This window comes from Aedes aegypti, chromosome 1 (assembly GCF_002204515.2).
Source record: "Aedes aegypti strain LVP_AGWG chromosome 1, AaegL5.0 Primary Assembly, whole genome shotgun sequence".
Taxonomy (NCBI): Eukaryota; Metazoa; Arthropoda; class Insecta; order Diptera; family Culicidae; genus Aedes; species Aedes aegypti.
This window is the reverse complement of record NC_035107.1, coordinates 228,826,645-228,845,140: the sequence shown is the minus strand read 5'-3', so window position 1 is coordinate 228,845,140 and position 18,496 is coordinate 228,826,645. Positions and strand designations below refer to the sequence as shown.

Here is an 18,496-nt window from a genome sequence, read left to right as displayed (position 1 = left end):
ACTTCCAGAGGGGTTTGTTGATTTTGCGCGATTTTTATCACAAGCATCATCGTATCACTATCATACCCGTCGTCGTCGCCATGGGTGGCCTTCTTGCTCGGTGGCTAATGAATGGCACAAGAAGATGTAACGATGGTTGTTTAACATCTTCGAGACACATTTTCTGCTATCGTCATCGACAGCGACGACGTTCCGACGGTAACACTCAACGTATTATGGGGCGGGGAAGACATTGTAACTCGTGGGAAATTCCTCATTTTCCTATCATCGGTTCAATGGGGTAGCCGCAGTCAGAGGTAACAAGCGGTAGTGTTTCTTTGGCAGACTTGTTAGAAAAATCCTACCATGTGCACCATGTACGACTGCTGGCTGACCTTTTGAAAACGTGGTTCAAGCTCTGGGGGAAGGGAACCCATTTCAAGCGGTTTTTGTTATGTTTGATTTGTTCCGTATCCATTTCAGTTAGAGCTGGGTCAACCGTTTCCTACTTTTATGGTACATTCACTTGGCGTGACCTATGAGAAAAAGTATCATCAACACCATAGTCAAGGTATAATTAGCTACATATATATAATATGCTTTCATAGCTGCCTATTCACCTTTTCAATGCACTGGGCTGCAGGTTCAATTACTGACTTGCGGAAACTGACTCGCAATAAGTAAACTTTTTTAAATAGATGAAAATCGAAATAAGTACTGTACCATTTAATGTATCCCTTGACCGATACGCGCAAGTTGACCTCAACACTAAGGCCGTCTTCAGTGTCGTATACTAGACTCAACTACAAGAAATTCATCGTAAATAGCCTTGCAATTGCAGAAAATGGCTTGTATTAACCTCAAATTACGTTTAATCCCTCAACCAGCTGCTTCAATTTACCACAAATAATTCAAACAGCGATAACTATTTTGTGTTACGCTATTTTTGCACCACTTTTTCACAAGTTCTCAAAAATCTTTAACATGCGTCAATATTGATCATTGATCATATGGTTTTGAAGTTATTCAGAGATTCCTTGAGTGGCATAAAATGGCTTTAAATGGCTTGAAGTGACATGAAGTTTTCTCATGTCTCCATGTCTTCCTGAGTTTTTGAGGAATCAAAATAAGAACGGTACAGAAATCGATGCTTCATTACCTATCAATGGAACTGGAGTAATGCGACATGCACTATACACTAAGGATACGGGTAATGCCACAATAGATCAAAATAATGGCCGCAAGGGCACACCCGAACATAGAAAAAAAAAAAAAAGACTGCAAACTTTATCGTAAGCTCTATGGGGACTGAATAAATGACGTAAAAACTTTTGTTTAACCCAAATCCGCCCAGCGTCCTAAAAATAGGACAGAAGCCCCGAACGCCCAGCGTCCTATAAATAGGACAGTACTTGTAGTGCAAATATCTTGAAAATAAAGAGATTTATGAGAAAACTGTCTTCTGCAAAGTTGATCACAGGACTGCTGACTTCCACTTGGTAACTATTTTAATTCAGAATTAATTCACCAGGTGGCGCACAGATGCCAACAAATGTTGCATATGTAGGCAACATATGAAACAACTTTCCGACGTACAAATATTTGCTTCGTTTATATATCAGTCCAGCGATGAGATACAAAATTGGTATCTTCGACAAAGTTGAACAACTAAATAATACCTATTTGCATAGAACCTTATAAATTCGGAAAACACTCCCAAGATGGCGCTAGTGAGCCGAAACTTTATTTGTCCAGCGATGAGATACAAAATTGGTGTCTTCGACAAAGTTGAACATCTAAATAATACCTATTCGCATAGAACCTTATAAATTCGGAAAACGCTCTCACGATGGCACTAGTGAGCCAAAACTTTATTTGCTTATATCTTAGTCCAGTTATGAGATACGAAAATGGTGTCTTCGACAAAGTTGAACAACTAAATATTACCTATTCGCATAGAAACTTATGAATTCTGAAAACACTCCCAAAATGGCGCTAGTGAGTCAAAACTTTATTTACTTATATCTTAGTCCAGTTATGAGAAACAAAATTGGTGTCTTCGATAAAGCTGATCAACTAAATGAGACCTATTTGCCTAAAACCTTATTAGTTCGGAAAACACTCAAAAGATTGCGCTAGTGGTCGAACATTTTGATTGTTCATATCTCAGTTCAGTGATGAGATACTACATTGGTGTCTTCGACAAATGTGTTCAACTGAATGAGATCTATTCACCCGAAAACTTATTAGTTTGGAAAACATTCGCTAGATGGCGCTAGTGGGCAAAGGTTTTATTTTGCTAATATCTCAGTCAAGTTAGTAGATACAAAGTTTGTATCTTGGACAATGTTGAACAACTAAATGAATCCTATTCACCTAGAACCTTATTAGTTCGGAAAACACTCACAAGGTGGCGCTAGCGGTCATTTTTTTTGTATCTCAGTCCAGCGATGAGATTCGAAATTTGTGTCTTCGACAAAAGTGTTCAACTAAATGGGATCTATTCGTCCAGAATCATAGTAGTTTGAAAAACTCTCCCAAGGTGGCGCTAGTAGACAAACATTTTATTTGCTTATATCTCAATCCAGTGATTGGATACAAAGTTAGTGTCTTTGACAAAGTTGAATAACTAAATGAGACCTATTCGCCTGGAAACTTATTACTTTGGAAATCACCTAAATGACACTACTAGCATTAGCATTAGCATTAGCATTTAGCAATTCGCACAAATTCGTAGGTGGTACAGTCCTCGACCATTGTATGAGGGTTGCCTCTTTACATCCGTTATAAAAGTCAGAGATTTGGGACTAACCTCTGACTCTTAGACAAGATTGACGCATCCTCCAACGGTCGAGAGCTGTCCTGGCCACGTCCTTGCGAATGCTGGGGGAAATGGGAAGGAATTAATCATTGAACACCTACTTAAGAAAGATGCAGAGAACTCTACGACCTCTCATAGGTGTTACGGGATTTTGTGGAATGTTGATGGAAAGGGTAATGCCATAGGATACGTTCGGTAGACGTTTGGCCAGTTAATGGTTGATATTTATACATTAGCTGCAGATCGGAACTAACTCACCCAATGTATGATCCGAAGCTCCATTGCAATTCGCTTTGCTCGGCAATTTTAGGTATATAAATTACACCCGGAGTCGCAAAAAAATAAACGCACTTACTTGGGCTTACTTGGGACATCACCAAGCCCTCTGTTATTTCGAAACTTTGTTTGATTCCCACTTTTTTATCTGCGCTACATCACTTTCTAAAACACTTGTTTATATCGCGGTATGAAAAGTAAGAGTAGGCAAATGACAAATAGCAAAATGCGTCACTAGAAAACATAATTTCTACGGGGAATAACATTGCTAATGTTAATTCTACGAAGGGGAAAAATGCACACGCAATTTTCACTTGCCAACGAGCTTCCCCGGAATCACCTAAATGGCACTACTGGGCACAAATTTTATTCGCTTATAAATCAGACCACTGATTAAATCCAAAGAAAGCTATGCGCCTAAATCCTTCTTAATTCGGAAGTCATTCTCATGATGGCGCTAGTCGGCAAATATTTTATTCGCCTATATTGAAGTCCAGTGATGAAAAATTTGGTATTTTTGAAAACAATGATCAACAAACGGAGATATTTTCCCCAAAAATAACTTGTTAGCTAGGAATTGCTTTTTATGTGCGAAACATCAAGGAAACAACCAATAAGAAATTGGTCTGCCTAGATCAAAACAATTGATACTTACTATCGAGTCGAGCAACAATCGCTTATTTCGGATGCAATGCTCCTTACATTTTTAGATGAACCTTGACACCATTTATTAAAGACAACAATTTCTCTATATTACGATTGCCAACGATTCAAAACAAATCGATATCGACAATGATTGACTGGTTGATCGGCAAGAAGCTTATCATTCTTAGCTGATATATTTAACAAATATTTTCAATTAGTATATTTTCCTGACAAGCAGATAAATTCTAAGGTTGTACAAATCTTTAATACCGCAGTAAGCTTGCTTTTATCAATCTTCTTATCTAATTTCTGGCATTACGTCCCCACACGGGTAAAAATCAGAATCCAAAAACAAGATTATGACTCATGATATCATGATTCCAGCGTGTTTTCGTCTTATGAAAATACACCATGATTTGGACTCATGATATCATGAGTCAGATTGCCGTAACGCAACACACGCGTTAGGTTTTTGTAGCTGATTGCTCGAAATCATGATTCAAATGCCAAAAATGCTGAGTCGCCTATCGTTTATGATCGACAAAATAAAAAAATGTTAAAAATAGCATACATTGAGATTCGAGCCAAGAACCTTCCGATTGTGAGCCACGTACTCTACCACTCAACCGCTTCGTCATCTTGAACTTAGAGTGATCGATACGAATGTGATGAAGCAAAGTGCGCCGCTTTGTGTTTTCACACTGGATGTTACGCTTATGAGGAATCATGATTATAACTCCAGGAACCATGATTTGTGATCCTGATATTATGACCTTACCAATGTATGAATTTCATGATTTGTAAATCATGGTGTGGGGATCAGATTTTTATCCGTGCACTGGGATAGAGCCTGCTTCTCAGCTTAGTGTTCATATGAGCACTTCCACAGTTATTAACTGAGAGCTTACTATGCCAATGACCATTTTTGCATGTGTATATCGTGTGGCAGGTACGAAGATACTCTATGCCCTGGGAAGTCGAGAAAATTTCCAACCCGAAAAGATTTTCGACCGATGGGATTCGAACCCACGACCCTTAGCTTGGTCTTGCTGAATAGCTGCGCGTTTACCGCTACGGCTATCTGGGCCCCTAATCAGTTGTTTTTAAAAAAGTTATTTTGAACAGAGTGAGTGATTGAACAGTTTTCCCAATAAAACTTTAATTTTTCAACATACATTGTTAGAACAATCCAAAGTTATCTGTCAAATCTTGGGCTTTGTGGCTTTGTGGTCGTGTGGTTAGTGTTACCAAGCATTTGGCCGCATCGTGTCACGGAGTGTGCGTTCGATTACCTCTTCAGACCAGAAATCTTTTCGTCAGGAACGTATTTCGACTGTGCCACTGGGCGTTGCATGCTAGTCCGTTGTCTAGTGTGGTGCTTCCTTCAAAGAGCAAATCGTTCTCTAGAAGCATTAGCGTGATGGTGTCTTTAAAAAAATCGTACACTTCAAGTTAATTATCAAAACTCCAAGTCTGAAAGACTTCCTGTAGTAGCTAGTGTTTCTCAAGGTAGTATTTTGGGGCCAATATTACACAATATTTTTTACTTCTGACTTACCTGAATTAACTCAGGGATGTCAAAAATCTTTGTTTGCGGATGACACATGTCTTTCCGCTAAAAGACGAAGCCTGTGTGTCATCTGTAGTAGATTGCAAAAATTTTTTGGATATTTTTTCTTCACACTTGCAAAAGTGGAAGATTTCTCCTTGTGCTTCCAAAACTCAACATATAATATTCCCACATAAACCAGAAGCTCTTTATTTGGAACCTTCAAGTAGATATGTTGTCACGATGGGAGGGGTTGAAATAAATTGGTCAGATGAAGTTACATATTTAGGGCTAGTGCTAAATAAAAATTTAACTTTCAAAAATCACATTGATGGCATTCAATCCAAATCTAACAAATATATGAAATGTCTTTATGTACTTTTTAACAGAAAATCAAAATTTTGTCTCAAGAGCAAGCTTTTGATCTTCAAACAAATTTTCAGGCCAGCCATGTTCTATACTGCACCAATATGGACTAGCTGGTGTAATCCAAGGAAGAAACCTCTGCAGATGGTTCAAAGTAAAAATTTCAAAATGATTCTGAAGCTCCCTCCCTGGTATTGTACTAAATACCGTTTTGATTCATATTACGGACACTTAAGACCTCAGTGAAGTATAACTCATCAGGAAGCATATAAAATAAATCATTCTGTTTAATTCCTCCACGTTACCATACGTTAAAAACATTAAACTTTCGAATAATGAGTGAATATTTTGATTCTGCAACATGAACAATTTTATTCCGGACGCTTCTTCACTTTTGCCTCATATTCTGGACACTTCGATTCGAATTCCGGACAGCTCTTGGAAATCATAAACAGAAAATTCAAATCATTATTTGCAATCGTCAAACCACTAAAGAGACGTCTTTTGCAGTTGGGCATAAGAAATTTGCATAGTTATCTTAAGCAAAAGCTGATAAAAACGAGACAAGAAAGTAAAAACTTTTGAACGCCAAAAATTGAAACATTTCGTGTGAAATGTTTCCCATACAAAGTAGAGTGTCCGGAATTAGAAGATGCCCGTAATATGTATCAAAACGGTAGTTACAAAAAATTGGAATATTGAAACAAATGTCGAACAAAATTAATAATTATTTTAGACAAAAAATCTTTGCAATCTTCTATTGCCACGACTAATGCGTTATATATGTAGGATATAAGAAATTAATCTTATGTCTGAATGATACTAATGTAGGAATTCAAAGAAATGTTTTACAAGTGTTTTGAGTTATACTCATGTTAGAGTCAGGGAATTGGAAAATATTTATTTCAATTTCAAATTTATTTGAGGGAACGATATTAGATATTGAAATTATTTCATTTATTTTTAGATTATCACTTGTGAAGCTGTTTCATTTCAGTTGCATTGCCGGAGAATAAACTGTAAGCCTTGTTAAAATTAATATTCAAATCATCCGATTTCCCAATATCCAAAAACCATAGTTCACCACCAAAAGCACTTCTACCCAGTGACCCAAAAACACCTTGAAATACAAGATTAGTAGCTAACCATCAGCTGCATAATTATTCAAGTCATAAATTTAAAACCCCGCCGACGAGCAATCAACACCGAACAATCCAAATTGCAATAAACACCATTATTGTAACTAATCTGTACTCATTTTCGTATGTTCTTTTTCTCATCTACAGATGGCGAGCACCCCGAGCAACACCACCGAAAACTGACCAGATCAAGCCGCGCTCGGTTGAACAAGAAACCAGTACCACGTTCAGTGTTCATTAGGTCCTACAAGTGCGAAACAAATTCCATCGTTTTCCTCCGGAGAGTATGACGGTTGAACTAAATTGAGCCATCATCATCATACAAGCAATGCGGTTGACGATTCCAGGAGGAATCTAGGGTGTTTCGCGTGTGAATTGGTTTGATTGTGAGAAAAAATAGCGGAAATTATCCGAGTGTTGGCCTTAGTGGGTCAAACATGAACGGTGATTGGAAGTGATGCAATCGTTCACGTGTGAATTTTCTTCTTAGTGTACATACTTTGGTAAAGTAATTTTGATTATTTCAAACTTGTGGTCATAGTGGTCAACATTCGTTTAACCAAGCTCGAGATTGTGCCTAATATGGGTCACAAATATCCAAGAGAATAATTCTATTGGAATATTTCTGGATCGTAGTTATACTATAACTGATATTATTCCATAGTTGAGTAATTTGTTACACTTAAGGTGAAGATGAATCGAAGCCAAACCTCAAATTTTCAAGAGCACAAATCTGGAGAACCGAACACCTGTTTGAGCTGAAAACTTAATCGATTGGTCACCACCAGCGAGTCACCAACCGATTAAGTTTTCAGCTCAAACGGATGTTTAGTTCTCCAGATCCGTGCTCTTGAAAATTTTAAATTTGGCTTCGATTCATCTTCACCTTAAGTTCACATACACTAGAAGAAAACAAGAGACGATGCACAGTAAACTTTATTATGGCTAGAAATCTCTTTCTTGCGCTACACTTAAGTTCAGTTTTAGTTAGGAGTCGTCCATGAACTACATTTAAAAATTCATGCATTTATTAAATACCAGTAGGATGGGGTCTGAAAATCCGAAAGACCATTTTCAGAAAAAAAAACTCAGCTAAACGAATATTGACCCTTGTATTAGGATACATGAATTTACTTCAAGCTTAAAATAGCTATCATGACTTTTATCCCGAAGTGCCTAACGAAACTTCCCATCCCAAACATCAAGTGCACCCGATAAGCTCGATTTGACCGTGGAACGCGGAGTCACATTGCATCGCCGCCGAGCGGAGAAAGGAACTGCGCGCGATGATTGTGTCCAGTGGTGGCAACCATCGTGACGGAGACCTTCACCTTAATCCATTGAAAATAAGTGCGATCGCTATCGGTAGTAGCAAGAAGAACCCACCGCCGTAATTGACGGTGCTGTAGTGTTTGCAACATCTCCGCCCCGCAAGAAAGCGTTTAGTGTTTGTATTGGCGTTTATTTCGGTTCATCTCCCTCGTAAAAGATCGTCATGGCTGATAGTCGCGAGCGAATACGAGGTCCACCACGTGATGGCCGCGAAGGTTTTACCAGTCCACGACAGGTGCTCAGGCGGCTGATGCTGCTTTCGGAGGGCCGCCAGTACCGTGAAGCGGCAACCGTGGTGGGTCGCCTAGGGCCGTCAGTGCTGCGCTCGGTTGTGGCGGAACTACCGATGGATATCCTGATCGAGGCCCTACCCCACAGCACCTATCTGCTGGAGTCGTTTTTCAACCGGTGAGTATACGATATGTTCGTTTTAGTTACAGTGATCACATTATTACGGGTCACCTACTATTATGGGTAATCTTATCAGAAGTCAATAACGATTCAACATGATAATTTTTACGTACCCTTTACATCACGCTTAGTATATGTAGTTGTGGGCTCCATCCCATTATCTCGAACGAACCATTACCCCGAATAGTTTGAGATGCAATGCAGTAACTTGTTTTGCGTTCAAAAATGATGACCATGCTGTATGCGTCTCTAATGTTAACTGGTAATCAATGGTGTATAAAATTCGTCGTCATTAATGCGAAATACCTTGTTGGCAACTATATCTTCTTTTTCTTTCTGGGACAGTACCTGTTTCTCAGCTCAGTGGATACTTGGCAGTTTTTGAATTGTGAAATTTGTGAATGAACCCTTGACATTCACAAATTTCACAATTCAAAAACTGCCATTTTTGACACCTATCCACCCCCTTGTAACCATTTTGTAAGCCAATTATACAAATTTTGTATGAGGTGTAACATTTCGAGGACAACCACCATAACCCCAGCGTTACTTCACCTAACTTGTAGAATAAGCCCGAATAATAAAAATGACATCAAATAACTTCAACAACGCAAGGGGTCTATCGAATATGTGGGGAAGTCTGAGTGATCCACTAGAATCCCAAAATATCGCTCATCGCATATTGAAGGCATGAAGTTTGTTTATTTGTTTGTTAACACCAATAGACAATTAGTCCCAATGATGTGTGGTTAGTTAAATTTACGACAAAATAGGTCAAGATATATAAAAAAAAAAACAATAAAAATCAAACAATTCTTCGAGTATGTATGTCTTGGAAGATGAAAGTCGAACGCTGGTGCTACTCTGTTGAATACGCGTTGCAGCCCATTCATAGCTACATTTTGTCCAAAATTAGTTCATCGTAGAGGTGGTCGTAACATAGAATTAACTCGAAAATTCCGGTGGCGAGCACTTATATCTACACGGAGCCGCAAATCAACCAAACTTTGACTTCTTTTGACGCAATTCGGCTCTTCCGTTGTATAACCCAAATTTGGGTTAACAGATATATACCTATCATTAGGTTGTTTCCATTTGACAGTGGCAATACAAACAACTCAGTGCAAAAAAAATCTACCCAGTGTTAGCTTTCGAAGTCTTCGTGATGGGTTAAAACAACTTAACGTTAGGTAAACTCGAAAGAACCCAAATTTGGCTTATTCCATTGAACTTCGACGCTGGGTCAGTGCGTCTCTCTCTGTTTTTGATAACATTGCTGTTGCGAGAGAGGCAAAACAACCCAACCGTGGGTAAAAACTAAATGCAGTTTACCCAAATTTGAATAAAAAGAATTTATTTTTTGGGTAGTCTGATTTCTCCGTGTACCTGTCCAAGAATAGCGGGGCAGTCGATTCTCCCTTGCAACAGGTCAGCAACTACACGGAGACGGAAATCAACTCAATTTTGGGTTGTTTCAACGCAATTCCATAGTTGAGCCCAATAACTCAATTTTGGCTAAATTTCCAAGGTCCCCACTAGGTAGTTTGGCTTTAATTCCATTAGAAAAATATACTCAGTTTTGGGTTGATTTAACGCAAAATTGAGTTTTTTCGACCCAAACATAAGAAAAGTTGCATTTACCCAAATTTGGCTTATTGGGCCAAAGTACCCCCATTGGGTAGATGCAGCTCTCTCTATTTTTGACAACATTCGTGTGGGAGAAAGAGAAAACCGAGAGATTTTGGGTTGAAACTATAATCGATATACTTAATTTTGGGTAAAGTAAACTCAAAAATTAGGTAAAATTATTTCTCCGTGTATCATCGCTCTGTTTATGTCTCGGCGTGACTGTAACGTCTCAAGATGGATCAATTGGCATCTGCTATGACAGCTTGGTGATCGGTGTGGATTGCGCCAAGGAAGTAGAATGACACCCAATTCCTTCACATGATCAACTCGTTGAAGTATTTTTCCAAATAACTGGTAGTTGAAATAGACAGGCTCTTTTCTCCGTGAAAACGATATAACGTTACACTTTTTAGGATTCACCACCATGCGGTTCAAACTACACCACCCTGCACAAGCATCCAAATCGTTTTGTAGAGTTATAGCATCACATATGGAATAGACACGGAGATACATTTTTAAATCGTCGGCATAGCTTAATCGTGGCCCTTTAATTACGTAGTTCACATCGTTAAAGTACAATAAAAAGAACACAGAACCCAAATGACTTCCTTCAGGTATTCCAGAAGTAGCCGTGAATGTTTCTGAAAAATGTCCTTCCAGTCTGACCATCAGCTGTCTCTCTGTAAGGTAGGACCTAAACAAACGTAGCATTTGTCCGGAAAATCCGAGCCTTTCCAGTTTAGCGATCGTTATCAAATGGTTGATCTTGTCAAACGCAGCAGTCAGATCCGTATAAATAACTTCTGTTTGAACACGTTCAATGAAGTTATCGGAAACGTGGGATGTAAGACTCAAGAGATTGGTGGTAGTAGATCTCCCAGGAATGAAACCATGTTGCTCATTACTTATGAACTGCTTACAGTGAGCTATTAGCGGTTCCATTACTCAAAGAGTTTTGAAATAGCACAAAGTGACGAGATCCCACGATAATTACTAACATTCTTGGAAATCACCAGAAATTGATTTCCTTTCCTTGGTGTCACCAGTCCAGTCGGCATCGCACTAAACTTCCAAGCTTTTACCATTCGCTGCTAGCTGTAACTGGTGATTTCGAGTGCTATAGAGATATCTCAACACTCTCTTTGCTTCTGTCCAGTCCCTAACTCGGGGCTGGCTAACGGATCGTCCGAGAATCGATGCGCTGATCGAAGTATCCGGCCGTGAATTTACTGCAATGTACAGCAAACCACCCACCAGACTTTGGTACTGGTCGATATTCGAAAGAACAGCTGAATCCTCCTCCTTTTGTTAGTAACCAGAGTCCATTGGGATTTTCGACCCTTTCGCATCCGTCTGGCCGAACCGTGCAGCAAGCTTGGTGATATACACGGAGAAAATGGAAAACTCTAGTTAGTATAATAAATATTATTTATTTATATTTACACAACTTTATTCATTGTTGCGAATAAATGATATACACTGTAGTAATATATTTTAAGCATTCCTAATCTTTTTGGAAATTTATCATTTTCACTGCATATTGCGCGCCTGATTTCAGTTTCACTCCGGGGACCTAACGAAACCGAATTCGATTCGGACATTTTATTTTTGTGTGTCCTCAAGCCCGGTGATCGTGCCTCACAAACTAATAACGAGAAAAACGAAATAATATACTAAATAGTTATTTGGAAGCGAGAATGTGTTGCTATCGGTAAGTTTTCTTTCACTCAGCGGCTCCGTGACTGCTTTTTGCGACATTTTTGTTCATTTAGAATCCCACCCAAAACTTCCGGCCGTTGGATCTGGAGTGAAATGACGAACATCAGCGGAAAAATTGCCAACGGGATTTTCTGAACTAGCAGAACTAAGCAGATAATGCGAACGGTGCGGAACTAGCTCGAGTCCTAGTGACCAGATAGAATAAGTTGCAGCGTTCTCACCGCCTTCATACCATGATAAAAAAATGAAAGTTTTATAAATAGCGACGGGATGACGCTCATGTTGCGTCAGCAAAAAGCTATTACAATAAATTATCAAAAAAAAAATCATTTTGTTTCACTTTTAATTTTGTTGTTTTGTTTTCATATGTTCAAAATAAAATGAAATCATTTTTTATGAAATTCATTGAATTTTCCTTCTTTATCAGCCCAATGGATTATTCCCGTGATAAGCACGGTCATATATAAAAAGCGTTTATACTAGCAATGCATATTCCTTTTTAATTCATTCCAAAGAGTGAATAGACCAAATACGGTTTTAGAATGGTATTTAACTTATTTAGTATTTTATTTTCTTAGCGTGTAGCCCTGCTGATTGATGAGGTACCCATTCTGATGTTTGGTCACCTTGATGCCAACGAAATGTTTGATGTCACCCAACACCGTCAGCTTGAAACATTTTTGAAGATGGGCAACTAGCTCGACGAATTCGACTTCGCTAGAGCAGGCTACCAAGATGTCGTCCACGTAGATCAGTATGAACGATTGTTGTCCATTCCTCGTCCGAACGTAGAGGCACACATCGGCTGATGACTGCAAAAATCCAGCTCGCTTGAACACATCGTCGATCGTTCTGTTCCAAAACTCGTGCCGCTTGTTTGAGCCCGTACATACTTCGCTTCAGACGACACACACCGGCGGGATTGCCGGTTTCGTAACCAGGGGGCTGCTTCATAAAGATTTCTTCATCCAACTTACCATACAAGTATGCAATCTTGATGTCTACATGCTTGACAACGAGATTTCGCTCAGCTGGCACCGTCAACAGCGAACGCATAGTGACTTGCTTTGCCACCGGCGCGAAAACCTCATCATAATCGGTTCCAATTTTTTGAGAATATTCTTGGGCGACTAATCTGGCTTTATATCGCACGACGTCACAGGATTCGTCCTCCTTGCGCTTGAAGACCCACTTGCAAACAACTTTCTTGCAGCCAGCTGGTAGTGTGGTGATCTCCCATGTGTCATTTTCCGTGAGAGAACGGAATTCTTCATCCATCGCAGTCTTCCAGTACTCGCTCTCAGGACTTGCTAAAGCTTCTTCATAACTGCGTGGCTCAGCAATCGAACCCAACACCATGTCAATAGTTTCACCGTAACGTACTGGTGGTATACCCTTCGATTGACTATTCTATCTACGAGGGGTCGCAGCGGCTTCATCGTTTTACGTTGATTCATCAGCAGTGTCATATTCGCAACTTTCATCGTCCAGAAGATCTTCATCCATGTCCGACGCATCCAAAGGTTCTGAATTGACCGCCGGCGTTACTTCAATAGCGGTTGGCTTGATTCCTAACTCGAAATCGACAACATTCTCCGCTTCATTATGCCGATTGACATTCTCGGCTTGAGCGAGGCGGTCCTCCTCAACGAAATTCGCATCACGGCTGATAATCACTCGTCGAGTCGACCGGTCCAGGAAGCGATATGCTTTGTGGTCCGGTAAGTACCCCACAAACGTTAGTTTCGTCGATGTAGGGCTTAACTTCTTCATCTTCTGCTTGGAGACATGGACGTGCGCCGCACTGCCGAAAACTTTCAGGTGCGTCACATCCGGCTTCCTTCCATGCCAGAGCTCGAGCGGGGTTGTTGCAATCGATTTCGATGGCAAAATGTTCTGCAAATAAACGGCAGTACTTACCGCCTCAGCCCAGTAGCACTCTAGAAGATTGGCATCAAACAACATGCACCGGCTCACCTCGATCAGGTTCCTCTCGGAAACACCATTTTGTTGGGGGGAATAGCTTGTGGTGAACTGCGCTCGAATACCTTTACGTTTGTAGAAAATCCTCAGCGCATTTCCTGTGTATTCGCCTCCTTGGTCGCTTCTGACTATTTTCAGCGGTTGGCCGAACTGGGTCTTCATCATGGCCACGTACTCCATTATCTTCTCTGGAACATCTTCCTTCTTTCTTAGCAGGTACAGGACACAGAATCTGCTGTAGTCGTCGATGATGGTCATAAAATAACGGCATCCAGACACCGACACGTTCTCAACAAGGCCGCAAACGTCGGTGTGCACGAAGTCGAGTACGGCAGTGGATTTCCTGTCCACCGATTCCGGAAATGGTTTCCGACTCATTTTGGCCTTTTGGCAGCAGTCGCATCAAAGACAAAATAAAGACGTATGACTTCCTTATAAAATGACTTTTTTTTTGGGATCATGAAGTACTAGATTAGCAAACACAATACCTACATTTGTATCTGCCTTGCAAAGCTGAAATCTAATTCATCTCGCTACCCGCGAAATTCAAATCCGCGTTGCCATGTGATAATAAATAAACAATCGTTGATTCGCCATGGGGAAAATTTGTTGTATCGACAGTTGTAAAACTCGGGACAAATTCGGCATCCTATCCCATACGGTGGTTTCCCTTCACCGTTTTCCCGAAGACAACGACAAGTAAGTTAACGAATTTATAATCTTCTTTATACATTAGTTTATCTTCCGTTTATTTTTAGCTTAACCGTTTGGAAAGAATTCTGCCGTAAACACGGCACGGTGTTCAAAGGGAAGCTAGACCATCGCCGAATTTGTTCTCGGCATTTTGATGCATCATGCTTCAAGGATCCGTTTGATTTCACGAAAGGGTTAGTAAGATTATTCATTATATTGCTAGTTTCACCCCAAATTGGATCGGCACAAAAGTGTGCACGCTTCTTCAAAGTGTGATAGCTGCTCGGAGTTACGTCGAATCTTGATGGTGTCTTCGGTGTACTTATTCTATGTAGTTCATGGCACAAGTGCACCAAATACGTCGAGACGATCCGATGCAAACGAATACTTATATAACACTTTTCTGCACTCTACAACTGGTGTGATAGTCCAATTTAGGGTGAAATGCGCTATAAAGATCACTAAGTTTGCACTCAAAAAAGTTCAGTTCAAATGAGAGGTTCCACAGAAGACGTCTGGCAAACAAAACACAGTGGGGTTTATTCTACGAGTTACGCGAGATGATAATTGTCGGTCTCCCATAGCGAGGTGACAATTCTCGACTCGAGTGAAGATATTCTCCGTTTGGTTTACACGGCGAATCACTTCACTCGAGTCGAGAACTATAACCTCGCTATATGAGACCGACAATTGTCATCTCGCGTATTTCGTAGAATAAACTCAAGTGTATACCTTTAAAAACATTGTCCTAAACAGTTTGATAATTCCAGGTTGAACAAGGGTGCTGTTCCAACGCTATTAGAGGGCGAACCCCTGAATGAAGTGGAATACTTAGAGATATATAGAGAACAGATAGAACAGAGTGTGCAGCCGAAAAAAATTCAAAATGAAGGTATTTACTGCTAATTTACAATGATGACAAACTTTACACTCCAAACCAACAATAGTCATAGAATTACACAATTTTAGTAATTTCTGAATATTTTCTATTTGTCTCCCTCTTACTCTGCTGTGTATTTTTATGCCACTTGTCAAATCACCTGGGCTGAAACATCGTATGAACCTAGTCGAAATGATAGTTGGCGTAAGAATCCACAGCAGATTGAGAGAGAGAAACAGTACTGGACAAAACTTTTGCATTTTTTTTTTTTCGATTTACCATACAAAATGACCAACTTTGGTAAGCTATATCTCAGTTATTTATGGATCGATTCAAATGAAATTTTGGCAGAACATCAGACATAACTCGGATTTTACATATATTTTTGAGTGATTTTGTCAATCAAAATGCAATCAAGTTGCAAATGTTTTGTCCAATACTATATATGGAATTTAGTTAAAAGTGAATAAACTTAAATTAATCGTGTTTTTTGCACAAATCAATTCATGTTTAAAGTAAAAGATAACAAACACACGAACATTGTTTCGTTATTTCTAGCAAATACTGAAATTGATTACCAGGTAAAGTACGAGGCTGAATTAAAAAAAGGTTCAGGAGTTGCAATGTAAATTACTTAACGAAAGAAAAATCAACAGAAATGTTCTCCGATTATGTAAAAAACGAAAAGAAAGTTTAATTAAGAAAAAACAACAAATTATCAAACTGAATAATGAGATCAAGCGAAAAACAAAACTATCTAGAGATGATAAGTATATACTACAAACCGTGAAAAGCAATCCTGTTTTGCTGGAGTCCATAAAAAACCTAAATAGAAACAAGCATGGCAGACGATACAAATTTGCGAAAAAGTTCGCTACCCGACAAAGACTAGTGTCGACTGCTGGTTATAAGAAGTTGAGATCAGCAAACGTTCTATGTTTACCACATCCTAAAACAATTAACAAATGGCATCAAGATATCAGTATTAGTCCTGGCTTCAACGAAGAGATACTGCATCGTATGAGAATAGCAGGAGAAACTATGAGTGATAAAGATAAGGTGGTATCAATTTTAATAGATGGGATGGCGTTAAAACCTATGCTTGACTATCATGCACGAACAGATAGATTCCACGGATTACCGACTGTGGAAACTGCACGGAGCCAGTTGTATGAAAATAATGATCCACAAGTTTTAGCGACAGAAAGCGTTACTGTTATGGTGAGGAGTATCAATACAAACTATAAGCAGGTACAATTATCATATTTAATAAAAATAAATTCAATAACTATTTTGTTTGTTTACATACAGGTCATCGGCTACTTTTTTGCCAATGCGACTTTGGGCAGTGATGTGCAAAAAGAGATTGTTAGTGAAGCTGTTAGGAAAATGATTGCTATCGGATTTCACCCCGTTTTATTAATAATGGATCAGCATCCTACAAATGTAAAAATGGCTGAAAGTCTGGGAGCCACATATGAAAATCCCGTTTTCAAAGTGGATGAAATACCAATTGTTATAATGTTCGATAATCCTCATTTAATTAAATCAGCAAGGAACAATTTGTTTGCCAAAAATTTGTTAATAGATGGTAAAATAATATCGTTTAAATATATAAATGAATTATACAATTTGCACATTAAAAATGTCCCTCGGTTGGCACCACGATTGACGAAAAAAGCAATATTGTTACCTGGATTTTCAAAAATGAATGTAAGCCTGGCCACCCGTACGTTGAGTAGAACCGTCTCAAAAGCTCTCCAAGCGTATGTTGAAATGGGTAGCATGAGCAGCGAAGTAATTCCCACGATAGAGTTCATAGACCTGATGGACAGCTTGTTCGATACTTTTAACTCTCGTTTTGAACATGATAAGCTAAAGGTATGTATTTCATATTTTATGTATCTTTAAATAATGTTTTCTTTTGGTTTAAAATTATACTCGCGAGAAAATGTGCGCCCAATGCTGAACTAATTAGGAAAAAATAATAATATGATATAATATATTGAACGATTTTATTAAATTTTAATTTTCTACTTGCAGCCTCTACGATCTGCTATATGCGATAATAGCGAACATTGGGAATTTCTCGTTAAAACAAAAAATATTCTTGAGAAAGCCAAGTTTATCCCGAAATCGTGCTTCGATACCTCAACGGTTGTTTACAAAAAATATATTTTTCGAACCAATAATGAATATTACATTTCTAGGCATTGGATGAAGCTCAAAATCTGCTCACAGCTAAACAGAGATTCCCTCCATTTATGAAAGGATTTATTCAGAACATAAATGCGATTCGACTGCTGTGGGATATTTTAAAAACAAAATTCAATTTCCTCTATCTGTGTACTAATTGTATCTGTCAAGACCCACTGGAGAATGAATTTGCTAAAGTGAGACGTTGCTGTGGCTGTAATGATACGCCTAATGTTTTGCAGTTTAGCACGGCAATCAAATATAATGGGGTGGAAAGAACATTAGACCAGCAAGACAATACAAACTGTATGCCGGATGAAACGGTCACCCTGATTGATATCAATGATGAAGAAGCGAAAACTGGAGACCCTTTGAGCGTTATTGATAAAAATAGCCTAGTTGATTTACCTGATGATAATTTAGATTATGAAAACCTAGAAGTACCAGACAAACCCGAAATGAATGCATTAGTAGGGGAATTCGGGGTAAAACCGACACCCTAAGCTTATTGATAAAATTTGTTTACTTTCACTTGTTGAACGAACCTAAAATTGTTGTAGAATCACATATTGGTTATAAACCTTTCAATCCTTGCGATCGCTGGATGATATATTAAGGTTATATAGCGATTTAAATCAAATTGATATTTAATCATTTTTAGGTGAGACAATTGAGAGTGCGGGTAAGATCGACACCCTGTTGGGGTAAAACCGACACATGCACTTTGAGTAGAATTTATACGTTGTGAACATGATCATCACATTGCATATTTAAAAGAATCCTTCAAACATGATTTTCGACATTTATGACCCCTTCCTCCAAAGGATTATTCACATATTACGTAAATTATTGAGGAGAGACCAAAGACCCACTAAATA

The 18,496-nt window shown here is 38.9% G+C and overlaps 1 protein-coding gene and 2 long non-coding RNA genes across 7 annotated transcripts in view; all 3 read left to right on the top strand.

The window, feature by feature from the left end:
- The window catches only part of LOC5580169, a 160,156-nt gene that overhangs the window by 65,757 nt on the left and 75,903 nt on the right, over positions 1-18,496 (top strand). For 3 of the 5 annotated variants that reach the window (XM_021837245.1, XM_021837244.1, XM_001655532.2), the window contains 2 exons: positions 6,923-7,278; positions 7,982-8,515. In XM_021837245.1, coding sequence (XP_021692937.1) covers positions 8,271-8,515 — 245 coding nt within the window. In that variant the 5' untranslated portion in view covers positions 6,923-7,278; positions 7,982-8,270. Of the gene's footprint in view, positions 1-6,922; positions 7,279-7,925; positions 8,516-18,496 lie in introns of all 5 variants that reach the window. The other 2 variants (XM_021837243.1, XM_021837242.1) reach the window with 1 other exon arrangement.
- LOC110674023 lies at positions 11,827-12,003 on the top strand. Its single transcript, XR_002498581.1, has 2 exons — positions 11,827-11,858; positions 11,920-12,003. It is a non-coding gene; the product is annotated as an uncharacterized LOC110674023 (long non-coding RNA).
- Positions 17,073-17,694, top strand: LOC110674024. The gene is made up of 3 exons (XR_002498582.1): positions 17,073-17,303; positions 17,466-17,579; positions 17,633-17,694. It is a non-coding gene; the product is annotated as an uncharacterized LOC110674024 (long non-coding RNA).